At 45.4% G+C, this 17,410-nt stretch overlaps 1 protein-coding gene across 1 annotated transcript; it reads left to right on the top strand.

Annotated features, from left to right (window-relative positions):
* Positions 1-5,447: 5,447 nt before the first annotated feature.
* Positions 5,448-6,370, top strand: LOC118286218. Its single transcript, XM_035610488.2, has 2 exons — positions 5,448-5,685; positions 5,920-6,370. The coding sequence occupies exons 1-2, from the start codon at positions 5,500-5,502 to the stop codon at positions 6,343-6,345; spliced, it is 612 nt and encodes a 203-aa protein (XP_035466381.2). The 5' UTR covers positions 5,448-5,499; the 3' UTR covers positions 6,346-6,370.
* Positions 6,371-17,410: the final 11,040 nt, after the last annotated feature.

The raw sequence follows: 17,410 nt of genomic DNA, 5'->3' as shown, positions 1-17,410 counted from the left end.
TCTCACTTTTAAATCGTACAAGAATCCATCCCAAAAGATTCCATGCACACATTCACAAATTGCTTCGTATTTGTGTGTGGATTTGAAGTTGATGCATGAAGTTCAGTGGAAATCATCGTACACATTTGTAAGTCGTAGATCATGAGATCACATTTGTGACCATTATGAGACTATTTTCTGTCCATATGGGTCCCCCTGGGGGGGTCGGCAGAGGGTCGCTGCGGAAGTATGAAGAACCGGGCCCCGGGGCGTCATTATGAGCCTGTCCTTATATAACCAGAGCGAGAGCTGATGTGTTTATGTGTCCATGAGAAAGTCACACACATGTTCAGTGGGTGATTCAGTCGGTGGTGTTCACAGACGGGATCTCAAGGCACAGCCAGCGGGAGGAGTGTGTCCAGTTTGAGGACCTGACAATCTTGCAAGGCTCTTTGCAGATGATGTGATTCCGTGCGCTTCATTACACTTCCTGTACACTGGGGCGCTGTGCGGCCGAGTGTGACGTGGTGAGGATTAGAGTCTGAGGCCGTGGTGTTCGGGCTGAGCTGGGGTCACTCCCTGTGGGTCGGGAGTGAGTCGCCGCCATGACTAAAGTCCACCTCCCTTTGCCTGCCGTGCCGTCACCAGGCCCCGGAAGGATAAGTGGGATGGATGGATGGATGACACTTTGTACATCAGCATATAAAAGCGCTGTGCCATCACACTTTGCATAAAACTGACACTGCTGCAAATATCATAACTGTATTTAAACCTCTTACTAAACATTTTGCACAAAAAATATAGATGCAACTTTGCCCCTCTTGATCCACGTGATAAAACAACATATACCGTACGTATATTTACATATCAACTTACAAATGTACACTATATGTGTTTGTATGTGTGTATCTTTATATGTTTGCAGAGACTTGGATAAAAAGCCTACGAATGTTTAAGAAGAGCCATCAGCAATCAACATGACGCACTAATGGCCACACTGGCATCAGCAGGTCAGCTTGACTTCTTCTGTAGACAGCATGAGGCAACTCACCGCTCAGTCAGGTTTCTATTCGTGGCTTAAACACTCACAAAGTACACTCACTGGTACAAGTCTATTTCCCTGTACTTTTAGTATAGTCTGTTTATCCTGTAGCTAACCGCCAGGTGTTCAGTAAGGGCGAACGGAAGCAACAGAACTGAAACATTTTGGTGAAAAACTAAAAACTATTTTTTAAAATGTGAGCCAGTGCGTTACACTCGGATAAGTGGACAACATCTGTCAAAGATGTGTTCATCGTGGCTGGTGCTTCTACATTAGGAGAAACTTCATTCGATTGAACGAAAAAATGGAATTGCAGCATATGCAAAGCCGGCCCTAGCCTATATGGGGCCCTAAGAAGAATTTGATTTAGAAAGAAGTAGCCATTCTTATTGCTTTTAGTTTGAAAAATTACAACAAGTGCAGAACGACAAACTACAAATACTCGACTGACTGTGGTTGTATCGTACCTATATCGTTGCATTGCGCCTGCATTAGCTAGCCAGCTCGTTAACATAGGATTTCATTTTTGTATGATTGGCATTGACATAATATAACATGTATATAATAACATCAATGAAATTTTAAAAAATTAAAATCAAGCTTTCTTGTGGGACATTTCAATGGGACATTGCTCTTGGGGGGCGCCAGGTGGCAGATATTTCCGAAAATTCAGTGAGGATTCATAACCAGAGTCATCTTAAAAGATGGCTGCAGGGATTTAATGAACTGAAGGACAAGCGTGGACAACTGGAACAATCATATTATTCATTTACAGATCTAAACATACTGCTTAAACCACATAAACATTTCATTTTTTATGCCAATTTGAAATTGTCGACTGGACGTAGATTATTATTGTTGTTATTATTTGAAGGATTAAACCACTATTTGGTCCAAGTATTTAGATTGTTCTTGATGAAATCTCCTCCCACCTGTAGTTTACATGCTATGTAACTGGTCACTCACATAAAAAAAAATAACGTGACCACAAATCTGCATAGAAAAAACATCCCTTCTGCCCGTAGATGGAATAAATCCCCATATCATCACGATGCATCCTGCAGAGGGGAGTGTCCGTTGAGCCGTACACCTGCCAATGAATATAAACCAAATCCTATATGGCCACATCTGTAGACCGTGCGAAGCAGAGCTCCTTCAACTGCCTCATGCTGCTGACTAGTTGAAACTCTCTCTTGTGGCACATTTTTTGAACAGTTTGTTGTGAATGTTAAACCTCAGGCTGTGAAAACTGTTTATAAATCTTGGGCAGACTGTGTCAGCCAAATGTCCCAGTGTGCCTGAGGCGGCCCAGCCTGAGTTTGACACTGACATGCAGTGTGACTCTGCACCTATAGTGACAAAAAGCTCACACTGTGTAAACAGGTAAGAGGGATTTAAGGAAAAAAAAAACTCTGCATGTATTTTTGAAAACTAACGTTAGATATGTCAGAAAAACTCTGTTCCAAACTGCAGTGCCTACATGTTTACGACAGAGTTTAAGAGACACGTTGAGGGAAACATTTTTTTTACAACTTTTATCTCGTAAAATTATGAATTTATTCTTGCAATATTATGACTTTATTCTCATAAATTTACGCCTTTATTCTCAAAGTCTCCATTGTTTTCTCTTTCAATGTGGCCCTAATACTCCGTCGTAACATGTTTGCTTGCTAGAAGTCAACTCTTTTTCTGCCATTGCTGGTGCGTAGCTATGTTTCATGGCTTATTTTCCTCAGACACCAACCGTCTGAGGAAAAAGGCGTGAAACTCTCAGAAGGACAGTATATTGTGTTGCCAGGGTGTATGTTCATCGCTGTACGAATTCAAACCGAACAGCGGTCCGCTCTGTGCATGCGACTAAAGCAGCTGTGGTTCAGGTGAGGCCTAGCCTGGCGTAGCTAGACTAATACTCAAATGCGTAATAGTCTGGAACCTCTCGGTTAATTTTCAATTTCCAAGAGGCGTTACCAATGGACCCAGAGCAAAATGCCTCTGGACTCAATTGGAGCAATGAATCATGTGACGTCTGTTGAGAGACGCAAAAATGTCAACAGACTAGAGCAGAGAGGAGATGTCTGTGATGATGATTCCACAATGTCAGTGAACCAGTGTTGCGTTTTTTTTTGTGAGAAATTTGGAAATAGCAGGTACTTTGTCAAATGCTTGTTCTCCAGCGGCAGCCTTAGTTGTTTACAAAAGTCACTTCTGTCCTTGTCGTATTATAAACCCCGCCCATTATCAGTTAACTGGTTGTGATTGGACCAGCAAGTGCTCTGCCAGGCGGAAATCCCTTCACAATGGAGGGGATCGGGACCGTATTGTGGCAGGGCAAATTTAAATGAGCTCCCAGAATTCGTCTGGGTCCCAGGCTAGGTGAGGCCCTCATCCTTTCTTGTTGGTGACCGAAGGCATTCAGTGTATGCTGTGGCCTTTTTGAAGCTGCTTTAATAATGTAGCTTAGCACACATTAGATCTTAGCATTCAAGTAGATGGGTGCAGACCCAAAAGCCACTAGTGGCATTAGTGGCAGTGAAATGAATTTGGCCAGTGGAGGTTGATGAGCAGCGGAGTGATGTAGACCAGACACACCACCGCATTCTGGACCATCTGTCAGGGTTTCACTGTGTTTGAGGGACCAGCCAGAGGGGTATTGCAGTCACTGAGGTGCAGTAAGAGATAGCCATGACCTGTACAGTACCAAGAGCTGGGTTGATACTGAGTCAGGTAAGGCCTCATTTGAAGTGGCGTGACCAGAAGATGGATGCAACATGATCAAAGACGACACCCTTCTTGTGATCTAGGTTGAGGTGAGAGACAAAGAGGCTATACTCATGCTCATGTTGTACTTGAGAGATTGGCTATCCCAGACCAAGAGGCTCATTCCTAGAACGTAAAAGGAAAACATGGCGCTTCTTCATCCAAGTGGATATGTCTTCTACCTATGGACTAGATTATGGTAGCCAAACGAATTCTGGGAGCTCATTTAATTTGCTCTGCCAGAATACGGTCTGGATCCCCTCTATTGGGTAAGTGATTTTCCTCGGGCAGAAAACTTGCCAGTCCAACCGATTTCCTGATAATCGGCGGGGTTTATACCAGGACGCAAGGGAGAAGCGACTTTTGTAAACATATTATGGAACCGTCATGACATCATCTCCTCTCTACTCCAGTCTGTTGACTTCACGTCGCTCAACAGACATCACATAATTTATTGCTCTCACTGGTTGTAGGTCTGTCCATTTGCGTCCGGAGGCATCTTGGTCTGCTTGGTATCTTGGTAACGCCTCTTGGGAATCGAAAATGAACAGAGAGGTCCGAAACCAATACGCTTGTGAATATTACTCTGGCTATACCAGGCTAAGATTATGCATTTAACATATTAAAATGATAATGTACAACTTAAAGGTCCCATTTTGTACACCTTCTGGAGTTTTAATTGAAGTTTTGATATCCTTAAGAAGATATATTTTTTTTTTTAGTACCAAAAAACATCTCAATATGGTTTTATAGCTCTTATTAAGGATCTCTGCAAAGAAAAAGGTCCATTTGGGCCTGTGTACTTAATATGTTATGAGCATCTCTTCTGATTGGCCGTTTTCTGAGTGACGCACAGCCAGGCCAACCACCTTCTCTATTCACCGTGTGGCGGAATACGCCAGAGCGATCTGCTGAGGGACTGGAAGCTGGATAAAGCTGACATGACATGGACCTGCTGCTGGGGCAGAGATGCCAGCTGTGTGTATTTGTCTGTTTATTTGATACTGTTATGGTACTTACAGAGACCATAGACCTTATTTATTATGAAAAAAGCCAGGCGATCTCAATTTTGACAGTATGGGCCCTTTAATATTCCATGAGGTGTAATTGGTGATTAATTGTTTTGTTTAGTTAGAGCTTCCCTGGGAGTGTTTTGAATTCCCCCGGACCAACTGGTGCAGTCATGACTAAAAACTCTGCTGCAGACAGGTCTGTTCCACACATCAGAAACTGAAACAGATGCACAGACTTAAAGGGGCACTAAGCGATTATGGAGAAAGATTGTTTCCCTCTTTGTTGTTGTTGTGAATTTACTGCTCTGGCCGGGCTGGGTGTGGGAGTCCGACGCACTAACCACTAGGCTAAAAAGGCGGAGATGCGGCGCCACCTGCCAGAACGTATCTTAAGGTGTCGACGAATGATGTTTACAAAATGCACTTGTGTGGTGTGGTCCGCACCATTTTTTTGTTTGCGATTTATGGAGCCTCGGCTACACCGAAAACTCTCTTTTTTTTCGCAGCACACACAAAAGCGACAGCTAACGGAGGGTGAGGAAAGATTTGCTGATTTTTACAAAAAATGTGTATTGCTTTAGAATAGCTCATGCCCCCTTAAGCTGCTCCCGGCACTGGCCCAACATGTGAGCGGGCAGAATGACCAGAGGAGGTCACTTGAGGGTGAAAGAACCTCCTCCCCCAAAAGACTATTTTTAATTTGGCGGCATGTTTGGTCACCAGTTGATAAACTGTGAACACTGTGTTCTCACTGGTTCTCCCTGTGAGCATGTGACACTCAGTCCCGGCAGAGAATCTGCCAGACAGAGTTGTGGCACCAGGTGGGACCCAGGCCTGACTCAGACGGCAGCCACTTGGATTAGCACTGTTGACCTGCTGGTGCCGGTGACTCCAGTAGGTGTTTCCCAGTCATCTCGCTGTGTCCTGGAACAGTGCCTGGTTTGGTGTGCTGAGAGGGAGAAGCTGAACTGCATTGGTCTCTCAGCCACGATGGTTCCGCTGAAACGCATGAACCTCCTCCAATTCCAGATTATTTTTTATTGCGCAGGCATGTGTTAACAGATCAGTACGAGGGCAATGCCATTGACCTGCCAACTTGTTTCCCTTAGAATGCTTTTGTCTCTGCAGGTCTGTTTGAAAAGGATCATGGTGCATCCACCTTGGGGGGCGTTGGCAGCAGTGATCACAGCTGGCTATGGCGAACACAGACAACCAGGGTGCAGGGCACACACGTCAACATGGCAACGAGACCAACACACTGCACTGATAGCTCCCAGTAAATCTGAGGCAACAGAGCAATGTTTCCATCGAACAGGGATCTTCATTCGTCACTGCCAGAGACGTTACAAGGGAGAACCAGCGATACATAGAAACAAATACATTGATCACACAGGTAGTTGTGATCTGTATCATCTGCATCAGAGCTGCACTGTGGCCCCCCACCTGTCACCCGGCTCTTTAGTGGGATCTGTTCCTGGTTTCCAAGTGTCTGCCGCTCGAGGTCTTGGAGCAGATGACCCTGGATATATGGAGCTAACTTCCTGCCAAACTTAACAAATAAAACATGTTTTAGAAATGACCATTGATTAATTGACAAACACAATTTTGTGCTTAACATTTTATCATTGCCAACCTGTGGACAGGAGAAATATGCCATTGTGTCTGTGGGTTTGGATTTGAATGAGTTGTGAATCTGAAAAGAAGTGGTGCGCTTTTTGAAGCAATGAGATAACAGGGAGGGGGAAGGCAAATATGTTATGTTCAGTGTCGATTTGCATGCCTATACCTATACACATTGAAAACAGTAACAGTTTATATAATGTTAAATTATGCCATGAAATGAATTTAAGGCACGAGATTTTGTCATGTGGAAATAATTTTGCATTGGAAACACTTAGATACTTGATACTTGCCATCAACCTGCTCTGACTTCAAAGTGATCTGAGGACGATCCCCTTTTCACAACCGGGTCAAAATGCATTTCATTTTTAAAACCCCTTTGGTTTGGAAATTAGCGTTGAAATTCATTGAAAACCAACACATTCAAGAAAGTTATTTTGCATTTGGGCGTTCGTTAATTTTCAAACTGAAAAAATACTGTGAGTTCAGTATGATGTCATGGTGGTTTAGCTTAATTCAGTAGCTGAAGAGGTATAAAAAGTCACAAAGGAGTCGTATTGAGAACTCCCTCTGTGCCTTGTGACATTTTGAGGCTATCCATAAGAGAAGAATTTGTTCTGGAGCTTCTGGAGCTTTCTAATCTGATCATGGAAATAAAATAAAAAAACAACCCTTTGCTTGAAATTGCAGCTATCAGCAGAGGCTGAGGATGGGCTAGAACCTGTAGTGTCGTCTATAAACGTACTTCACCTTTGAGACTCTGAAGTCTAGATGAAACAGATTACTAATGATCTATGCACGTTGTGACAACAATTTAAATTCAACCAAAACAATTGCAAATATATGACAACTGACCAAGGATGTGCACAAGGCCAGGCCAAAGTTTCCTGAGCTCCTGCTGGAGCCAATCTCAGCTGACGTTGGGGTGAGAGGCTGGTTACACCTAACGCTAACCCACAGGTCGTCAGCCCATCATAGTATACAAGGAACTTGCTAGTAGTTCTACCATGACCAAGCAGTTTTGTGTGGAAATTGCTGTGAACAATGCTTCATTCTAATTCTAATAGTTCAGTTCAGGATGAAATGCCAACACAAGGCTCCAGACATCGGACAGGTTCATATAGTGGTGGGTGGTAGTGTGAGAGTTTCTATATAAAAGGGCTAAATAAAATAAGTGGAAAAATATATATAAAAACACACACGTATATACAGAAGGAAGACGGAAAAGAATTGAATGGATGTACTCATAGACTGTGTATAAAAACGGATGTAGCCACCGGTTCCGGAAAATGAAGCCGATGCGAAAGTGCCTGAAGCCTGTATTCTCTGGAATCACCAGCAGAGGGCAGCTACCTGGTTGGAAAAAGTCTGTTTCTATATAAGTCTCTGGGAAAATGACTTCTCACTTGATTTAAAAGTAACAGTAAACATTTTCCTGAAGAGTTGATCATCTCAATCGCTAGTTTCAAGTCTTCTTCAATACAACTTGATATTCATGTTGTAAATGATGGTCTTACTATAGAGTAAAATAGACAATATTGCACCGCATGCATTTGGGTGTGTGATTGACTGCTGGTCTGTCCAGTCGGTTCACTGTTTCAGATGTAGATGGGCGTGCAGTGGACAAACTCTGAGTCAGAACCACTGCAGAATTCTACGTCCAGTTTCAAAAAAGCCAACAGGGCACTGGTCGAAATGCAAGTGGCAGCTCACAAACCAACGGGTGACGTCATGGGGGGCTGCCACTTGGATGAAATACTTCCTGCGCATACTTCACATTACCTCATGATTCCAATGTTGAGGATAGATTAAAGAGATCAACAATGAGAGGGGGACATTTGTTTTCCCAAACAGAAAAAATCTGATTTATCTTTAAATGAAAATTAAATACATAACACACCATTGACTATTTATTTAGGATGTGTATTCCTCTCGTCCTCACTTGTTGCTCAAGGAACACTGATTTGATAAGAATCAGAGTCAAAGTAGTAACTGGGCAACGAGTACGGCTCTTGTACGGGTTTCATTATCCTGTGGCAGCGCGTCTGTCAAAGTGCCTCAGTGCATTTCCTGTTAGCCATCACATCTGTGGAGGACGGTAGATATAATTTCACAGCTGACAGTTGGCGACCACACAGGCTCATACCATTTATGTTTGCAGAGCAGGTGGTCACAATGACTGTCTTCTCAGTCCTCCATATGAACTATATTCTTCACTGTATCATTCTTTGCGTTTGACGTTATGTGGCTGACTTAACGTGATGTATTCTCCACCCTACAGCCGCCAGCAGATCACATTAACATATCAAGTCAGCCGCAGTCAGACCAAGTTCACCCCGAACGCACCTATTGTTGTCCATCACCTCTCTGACTTTGAGTGCAGATCTTTCGAAATGTTGGCCGTGTGGCCTCTCAGAGACAATCTGTGCTTCTCCTGCACGGTAGACAATGTTTAATCAATATGCTGAGACAGAGCTTTTTGGCACAGAAAGGGACCAACATCAATCGTGTGACACAGAACCTGAGAATCTATTGTCTCATTCTTTTGGTCTCTCTTCATTTTGTGCAAATATCAAAGGGTCAGGGTGGCTTTAGATTTACAGTGGCATCAGCGTAGTATTCACCTGATAATGTAATTCTGTTTCATTTTATTTATTTGAAAGGTTCACAGTTCCGTCACTGCTACATATGAACATGGTGTCGTCAAGCCTTGTCCTTCTATATCTGTCAGCAGGTAGTTTGGAAACAAAAAACTAAAATTCAAGACATGTGCAAGGCATGCTGGGACACTCACAAGAGACAAAGACCTTGAATGAAATTTCATTTCTGTGTTACCAAGCTGAAGTATGGAGCCACCACAAATTCACTGATCCCAAGTTCACTCCTTTAAGGAGCAGCTGTTAAAGTGAAGCTGCTCTTATGGGAGACACAAATACGCCAGTCCAACTTGCCTCACTTCCCCTGTTGCCAAGTAATGTTTAACCAAGTCGGCGCAACGGTGTTCCCAAATACGCACTTTGCTGACAAACTGAGCGCACTACGCACTGAGTTCGCACGGCGCTTTGGTGACTTTGAAGCACGAAAAGAGACTTTCGAGCTGCTTCGCAACCCATTTCCCGTCGACGTGGAAACTGCTCCTGTACAGATTCAGATGGAGCTGATTGAGCTGCAGTGTAATGGGACACTAAAGGCGAAGTACGACACTGCAGGGCCCGCACAATTTATTCGCTCAATTCCTGAAACAATGCCCCAGCTCCGTCTGCATGCTGCTCAAACCTTGTGCATTGTTTGGTAGCACATATCTGTGTGAGAAGCTGTTCTCAGTGATGAAGATGAACGAAACAGCACACAGGAGTCGTCTCACTGACGGACACCTGCAGTCCATCCTGAGGATCTCCACAGCACAGGAACTCACACCAAACCTAAACGATCTTACTGCCAAAAAAAGATGCCAAACATCCTGCTCTGACAAAATGGCATAAGAACAAAGAAACATGTTTTCATTTATTTTAACGTTTACTTAAAAGCACTATTTTTATTTATTTTTTTCAGGGTTTTTTTGCAGCATGTTCATATTTCGAACTTGTATAATTTTGACAGGATATATTTTTATGGAGAGCAAAATATATTTTATTTTATTTAAAGTGCAAGTTTATTTATTCTGAAATAATATTCCTGTCTGTTTTATTCATATTCATGTTCAAACGTGTAGTTTAAGGGTGTTCAATAAATGTTTATCCTGTTCGGCCCGCAACCTGAGGTGTGCTTTGAGTTTTGGCCCCCTGTGCAATTGAGTTTGACAGCCCTGTTCTATAGGATGCAGAGATACCTAAAAAAAATGTAACCTTACATTACGTAGTTTTCTAACTTTTCCATGAGATCACTTGTCACATGTTAACATCACATGGGGAATAATTTGCTGGTTTGGTGAAAATCTGTTATTGGCTTTTTATTTATTTATTGAGAAACAATACCCTGAATCTCAGAATTTATGGTGTCCATGAATACATTCTCTGATCCCCAATCACTTGAGCTAAATATAGTTACATGAGGTGGATCTGACCTCTGTGAGTCTCCATGTTTGTTACGTCGTGTTGAATAAGGTTGTTGCACAAAACGGTCCAGAATATGTCGCATTCGAGGTCGAATTTTCAGCGCTGGAGGGCGTGAAGGGCGCATGTAGAACCTTTGTTCGAAGTAATTTTAATAGTAATAATAATAAACTTTAATACGTTGCATACTGTAGTTACATACAAGACAAAAAAAAAAAGACAAACAACTACACTACATTTAATTATAGCGAGGCAGTTCTGGAGGAAGGCCCGGAGGCCTTGCAGGCAGGCTTAACAGTTCTGGGGGAATCGGCCCGCCGACTGGCGACGGGGAGCAGGCGTCGGTCGGACCACAGATGAAGAACGTGTCGATCGGCATACCGACTGGCAACGGGGAGCAGAGTTCGTTCAGACCACCGACGTGACGATCGGCCCATCGACTGGCAACGAGGATTCAGCCGAACCACTGACGAGTGATGCATCGATCGGCCCACCGACTGGCGACGAGGAGCAGGCGTCGGTCGGACCACCGACGAGGAATGTGTTGATCGGCCCACCGACTGGCGAGGAGGAGCAGGCGTCGGTCGGACCACTGACGAGTGACGCGTTGATCGGCCCACTGACTGGCGACGAGGAGCAGAGTTCGTCCAGGCCACCGACGAGGAACGTGTCGATCGACCCACCGACTGGAGACAAGAGGGGGGGATCGTCTAGGCGACGGACGAGGAATGTGTCGATCGGCCCACCAACTGGCGACGAGGAGGTTTCGGCCAGACCACCGACGAGGAACGTGTCGATCGGCCCACCGACTGGAGACGAGGAGAGGGGAACGGCCAGACCACCGACGTGGAACGTGTCGATCGGCCCACCGACTGGGGACGAGGAGCAGACGTCGGTCGGACCACCGACAGGGAACGTGTCGATCGGCCCACCGACTGGAAACATGGAGCAGGCGTCGGCCGGACCACCGACGAGGGATGTGTCAATCGGCCCACCGACTGGAGATGAGGAGGGTTCGGTCGGACCACCGACGAGGAACGTGTCGATTGGCCCACCAACTGGCGAGGAGGAGCAGGCGTAGGCTGGACCACCGACAAGGGATGTGTCGATCGGCCCACCGACTGGAAACGTGGAGCAGGCGTCGGCCGGATCACCGACGAGGGATGTGTCGATCGGCCCACCGACTGGCGAGGACGGCTGGAGGCAAGCAAGCCGCAGGCCTGCCGACGTGGAGACCAGCTGCACACTAGGAACCCTGATGCTAGCCGACGTGGAGGTCGACTGGAGGCTACCAGCAGCAGAGGTCTCCCAACTCCTTAATTGAAGGTACAACTCCACAAGCCAATGTTTTGACTGGACCACACGCTGCATCAAAGTCCTTAGGTGACTTTCTGTTCGATGCTTTTGGTCAGCTGTACATATTTAAAAAGTCCCTCTACCTGTCGTGCCACCTCGAAAAACTCCTCCGCCAGAATGCCAGTCTGATGGGTCCATGTTATGGTTGGTTCGTTCTGTCACGTTCAGTAGGAAGCAGGACCCAAATGCAGAGGTGTTGAAAAAGGACATTTAATAATAAAACGAAAAGTCAAAATCCAAACAAGGGTGTCCACAACATGTAGCAACAAGTAAAACTGAAACACTGGAGCCAGGGTTAGACAAATCATAGAGTCCTCCACAAATCAACAGTCCATGATCCCCCCAGATCATGACAGATGGTTTGAACCGGAATTCGAACCCAGAACCTTCTGCTGTGAGGCGAAAGTGCTAACCTAAGTGCTATATGGTACAGTCATTCAACGCATTTCAGGCAGCATACAGCACAACAACTACAGTACATATGTGTGCTGTAACAGCACAGAGTACAGGACTCCAAAGTTACAGTAGAGAGCAGTATGTCTGACGGCCGGGCCAGAGCTCCGTTATGCGCTGTCTGCGGATGCGAAAGCCAGGAAAGCCAATGTCGCGGCTGAGGGCCGTACCATCACCTGTTTTAATACGTCCATGACTGTGACTGTCTGACATCTGAAATTAAAATATGACCGTTTGGGAAATCCCCCGAACCTCCTGATGGCCAGTCCGCCGCTGTTTGTGTGTAGAGTTTTGAGACTCCTTTCACATATGAATGCTAAGCCCTATTGGGAAACATATTTCAACCGTTTTCAGCGCAGGCATGTGTAATTAAAAAATAATAACAACAATAATAACTAGCTCATTGCCCTATGATTACCCAATAATTGATTTACTACATGATTATTTCAGTGGCATGTAGCTTTAACTTTGGCAACTTTGAATTCTTCAACTACTGTCTTTGTCAGGTCCAGAGACTTGGTATCTACAGACTGATGTATTTTTTTGTAAAATGTGTGTCTTTGTCCAGGGTGACACTGTTGGTATTGGACTTGCTCTAGTGAATTAACATTGCTGCGTAATCACTCACATTATGGACCAGCTCAATAAGTTGACACTGCAGGTCACTGGCATGTCGGGCTGCTTCTGTCAATACGTTTCTCTCTCTCTCTCACACACACACACACACACACACACACACACACACACACAAACACCAATATTCCTTGCGGCCAGGCATGACTTATATACTCTCAAGTGAGGAAGATAACACAGTGATGTGATCAATAGCACTTTGGTGGCAACCACTCCCTGTCCCTGTGCCCTTTGGATATATATATTGTTTGAGGGCAGTAAAAATCCTAATGGATTCAACCTCTCTCTTCCTCTCACTTTATTTCACCTTATCTTTATTACCATCGCTGTCCCAGAGGGCTCACTGCTGTGAATTATCTGTCTCTTCAAGAGCTATTCTTTGCAAAAGGAGATGTTTCCATCCTCCAAAAAGCTCCGCCCAGAGGTCTGAGTTTATGTAACGGCTCAGTTTGTGGCTGTAAATGAATCAGCATATATCTGTGCAGAATTTGGTGAGATAACTAAAATGCTAGATTGGACTGGAATGAGAGTGACGGGGAGAAAAAAAAATCTATGTGAAGATATTTTCACCACAGTAAATTTAATAAATTTCAACTTTTGCAGGATCATTTCGCAGACTGAATCCTCTATACACTATCCATCCATTTTCAATGTGGACTGATCTCCATTAATGATTTATGTAAAAGTCCAGAAAATAACTTTCACTGTCAGTCTATCACACCAGACAAACACAATAACCATCGAACTACTCTACTTCTGATAGTTGTGCCTTTCCCGGAGCCCTACCGATGGGAATTCAAATTTTTGTTCTGCTGGTGGTTTAGGAAGTTAGTGCATGGGGTCCTAGAAATCAAAAAGTTGATTCTATGGGGATCAAGAATGTGTTCAGCAAATTCCAATTGTAAACTGGTTGACTGCTTGAACTTTGAGGTGGACGGTCTCCATCAGCAGTGACCACATCAGCTTCAATAACTGCCTGAAATATGATGACCTTGTATTTGGCATGCTGGACTGCATCTAGATAAATAGTCAGAACTCTACAACTGCTTCCGCCTCTCATTCTTCGTCTGGACCCTCACCTGAACACAACTCTAGTGTCCTGACCCGACATCCTGGAGCGATTGTTGCCACACTTTAGGATCCACAACACATACTTTCAAACAATTTGGTCCTTCGAGCCACATCCTAGCAACTGCTCCAGCCCAAGATGTCCAGAGCAGATGAGAGAGAACGAGACCGGAGCGAGGAGTGTCCACGTCGAGTCAAGCAACGACCGGCAACATTTCGGGACTATGAGGTCAACTACCCTCCCAGGCCCAGCAAGTCTCTTGGCAAGCAACCCCCAAAGGCCGCCCCCCGCTGACGACGACAACGACAAGAGACTTCGTCGCCAGCGAGAAGAAATCCTCCAACTTCGACAAGAATTACAAGATCTCTCTTGATGGATGCTAGCCTTTCCGCACAAGCAAAGCAACGTCCCAAGTATCAGGGGCGCGGGAAACCTACAACCTCGGAGCTGCCGCATAGTCACGAGTCCCCACCCCTACAAGGTGCGACTAAGGAACCAAGTGACCAAGAGGACCCAGGGGAACCGAGTTCAGGCGAGGAGCGTGCAGATGAATCCTCCGTTAGCTTTGAAGATACCTCCCCTCAGACACCAGACAGAATATCCCCTTTGTCGCAAGGTCCCAGCAAAGTTGACCAGATAGACCAGGAGGAGGTCAATGATCAATCACCTGTTCTCCACCGGCCTGATGACGAGGCTCGCCACCCACACAACACAGGTCATCGTCGCCACGGCGGTGACCGTCATCGGGCCAAGAGCTCTCATCAACGGCCCAGCAGAGGACTACAGGAGGAAGCAAAGCGCTTCTCAGACTTCATGGAGTGCATAACAGGAGGATGCGCTTACACTAAGAAGAAACACTGCCCCAAGGAGTCCCCTAGCAGAACGGACGACACAGACTCAGGGCCAGAAGAATATGTTGCTCCGAGGCCAACAATCCCCAACTTCGTATGAAATGACCCTCACGAGTTTGCAAGAATAAGGTCGCGTTGGATGGCATATTCCCGACCAGAACTCCGGATTCTTTTAAGTACCGGGTACTTGTCGACCACCTGAAGCATGAAGAAGCGCATTTCATCGCAGATTCATACAGTAACAGCCCGACCCCATACAGTGACACCATAAAAACCCTGATGGATGGGTAGGTGATGTCCAAGCCTTCAGGACATTCGCCGTCCAAATCCGGGCACTGGTGGGAATGCTGCATCAACTGGGCAGACAGGGCCAGCCAGAGCTGGAATGTGGCTCACATGTATCTCGTCTCCTAGGACAGCTGCCCCACGAGTTAACTAACAACTTCTACAGATTCGCAGACCCTGTCCACGTTCCTACGCCAAACCTGCTAGAACTGTCCACGTGACTCGAGCAGAAGATGCGCGTACAGGCCAGTGCACTCCAGTGCCGCACCAACGCCGGTAAGGAGAAGCAAGCTCAACGCAAAGAGCAGCGCAATGATCACAACTTCCAGAGGATTACCACTATCCTACACGAAGCCAGCAGAATGAGATGGAGACTGCAGTAACGAAGCCAGCAGAATGAGATGGAGACTGCAGTAATCGTAGCTGCAACATGGAGAGACTGTGGCAACTAGACATCCTGCCGTGGGACTTGCTCATTACTAGGTCAAAGCAGGATGCAGAGCCAGTTGAAAGGTTGGACAGAGGGACAACCAGAATCAAATTGAACAGAGTCAGGCGATATGGCACTCCGCTGCTGTGGAAGAGAAATTCCCCCCAGCTCCATGCATCACTGAAGGCGTTGCTGGCTCACCTTCGAGGGACAGAAAAGCAGCTGACTAGAGAACCAGAGAAGGCTGCAACCTAATCTAAGGAGATTTGCAAACTTCTTGACGCTGGCTACATTGCAACTAAAGCGCCTAAGGATGCTGAAGAGAGCAGTCATACGTGGTTCATCCCGCACCATATGGTGCACCACAATGAGAAGGACAGAATATTCTTCAACTGTCCATTCACCTTCAACGCCCAAAATCTGAATGACCAACTCCTCCCTGGTCCTACACTGGGAACTAGCCTGTTGGGAGTCCTCCTCAGATTCAGGGAACACCCTATCACCATCGGCAGCAACATCAAAGGGATGTTCCACCAAGTTCGCCTATTGGAGGAGGACAAACCGTTCCTCCGCTTCTTGTGGCGAGACATGGAGGTGCACACTGTTTCTCTGGCGTCCTTATGTCGCTACGACGTTTCACCACAGGCAGAGGAAAACCCTTCGAGCTCCTATCGGATCAAGGCACCAACTTTAAGGGAGGAGGCAGGGAACTGCACGAAACCTTGAAAGCCTTGGAGCCTGCCCTCCAAGACCAACTGGCAGCAGAACAGATCCAGTCCCACTTCAATCCGCCCAATGAGGAGCATCTACCCCAGGAATCTGATAAGATATAGTGTAGGCCTTACGGATGGCAAATTTGCACACCAAATTTGAGGCGGCTGTAAAAAAGGCCATGCCACTATGTACTGTTCTGTTCTTTAGATGTAATAGTATTTCCGAGTTATGCATTTTACTTGTCAGATTTATATGTTTAGCGTTCACTCCTGTTCTCTATAGTCGTTAAGTAGCAATCCCGTTGATGTAAGGATCAAAGGATCAAAGTCATGCACCCTCCTGTGATCTAGAACACACCCACTCCTAAGATCAAAGGATCTCATTGTGTATAATAGGCGGTGAATCCTCTTCAGATCAGAATCAGTTAGACCATCAAGAGTTCTTTGAATCTCCATTCCTTCGGATTGTACCTGAACTTTGAGCCTCCCTTCCTTCGGATTGTACCTGAACTTTGAGCCCCCTTTCCTTCGGATTGTACCTGAACTTTGATCTCCCATTCCTTCGGATTGTACCTGAAATGTGATGACCTTGTATTTGGTATGCTGGACTGCATCTAGATAAATTGTCGGAACTCTACAACTGCTTCCGCCTCCATCTTTCGTCTGCACCCTCACCTGAACACAACGCTAGTGTCCTGACCCGACACCCTGTAACGATTGTTGCCACACCTTAGGATCCACAACACATACTTTCAAACAATTGTGATTCTTTGACATGGAACAAGTTCTTTTAAACCATTCCTTCACAGTCAGGGTTCAAGTTGCCAAACATACACTTAAAGAATTCCCATTTGAAAAACACTCACTGAAAATATTTTGCAGATGCAGAAGAAGTCATTTTGAAATGTATTTTAAAATGACTTCTTGTTAAGAGGTAAGGATGGTCTTGGAAGTGTCTAAATCCTGGAAAGGCCTTACTACATGTGTGCCGTGCTGCTAACACATGGGCTCTCATTATAGTCACTCTGCCATCTGCCATCTCTCTGAAGTCACAGAAAAAAAAAAACTGGGGTTTTTTGCACATTGAAAAAACACAAACAAAGAAAATGAAGTGAATCGGTCACCTCATCTTGTCCGCTCTCTTCAGGTGTTGGGAA

The sequence above is a fragment of the Scophthalmus maximus genome, chromosome 15 (assembly GCF_022379125.1).
Source record: "Scophthalmus maximus strain ysfricsl-2021 chromosome 15, ASM2237912v1, whole genome shotgun sequence".
Lineage (NCBI taxonomy): Eukaryota > Metazoa > Chordata > Actinopteri > Pleuronectiformes > Scophthalmidae > Scophthalmus > Scophthalmus maximus.
This window is presented reverse-complemented; position numbering and strand designations above follow the sequence as displayed.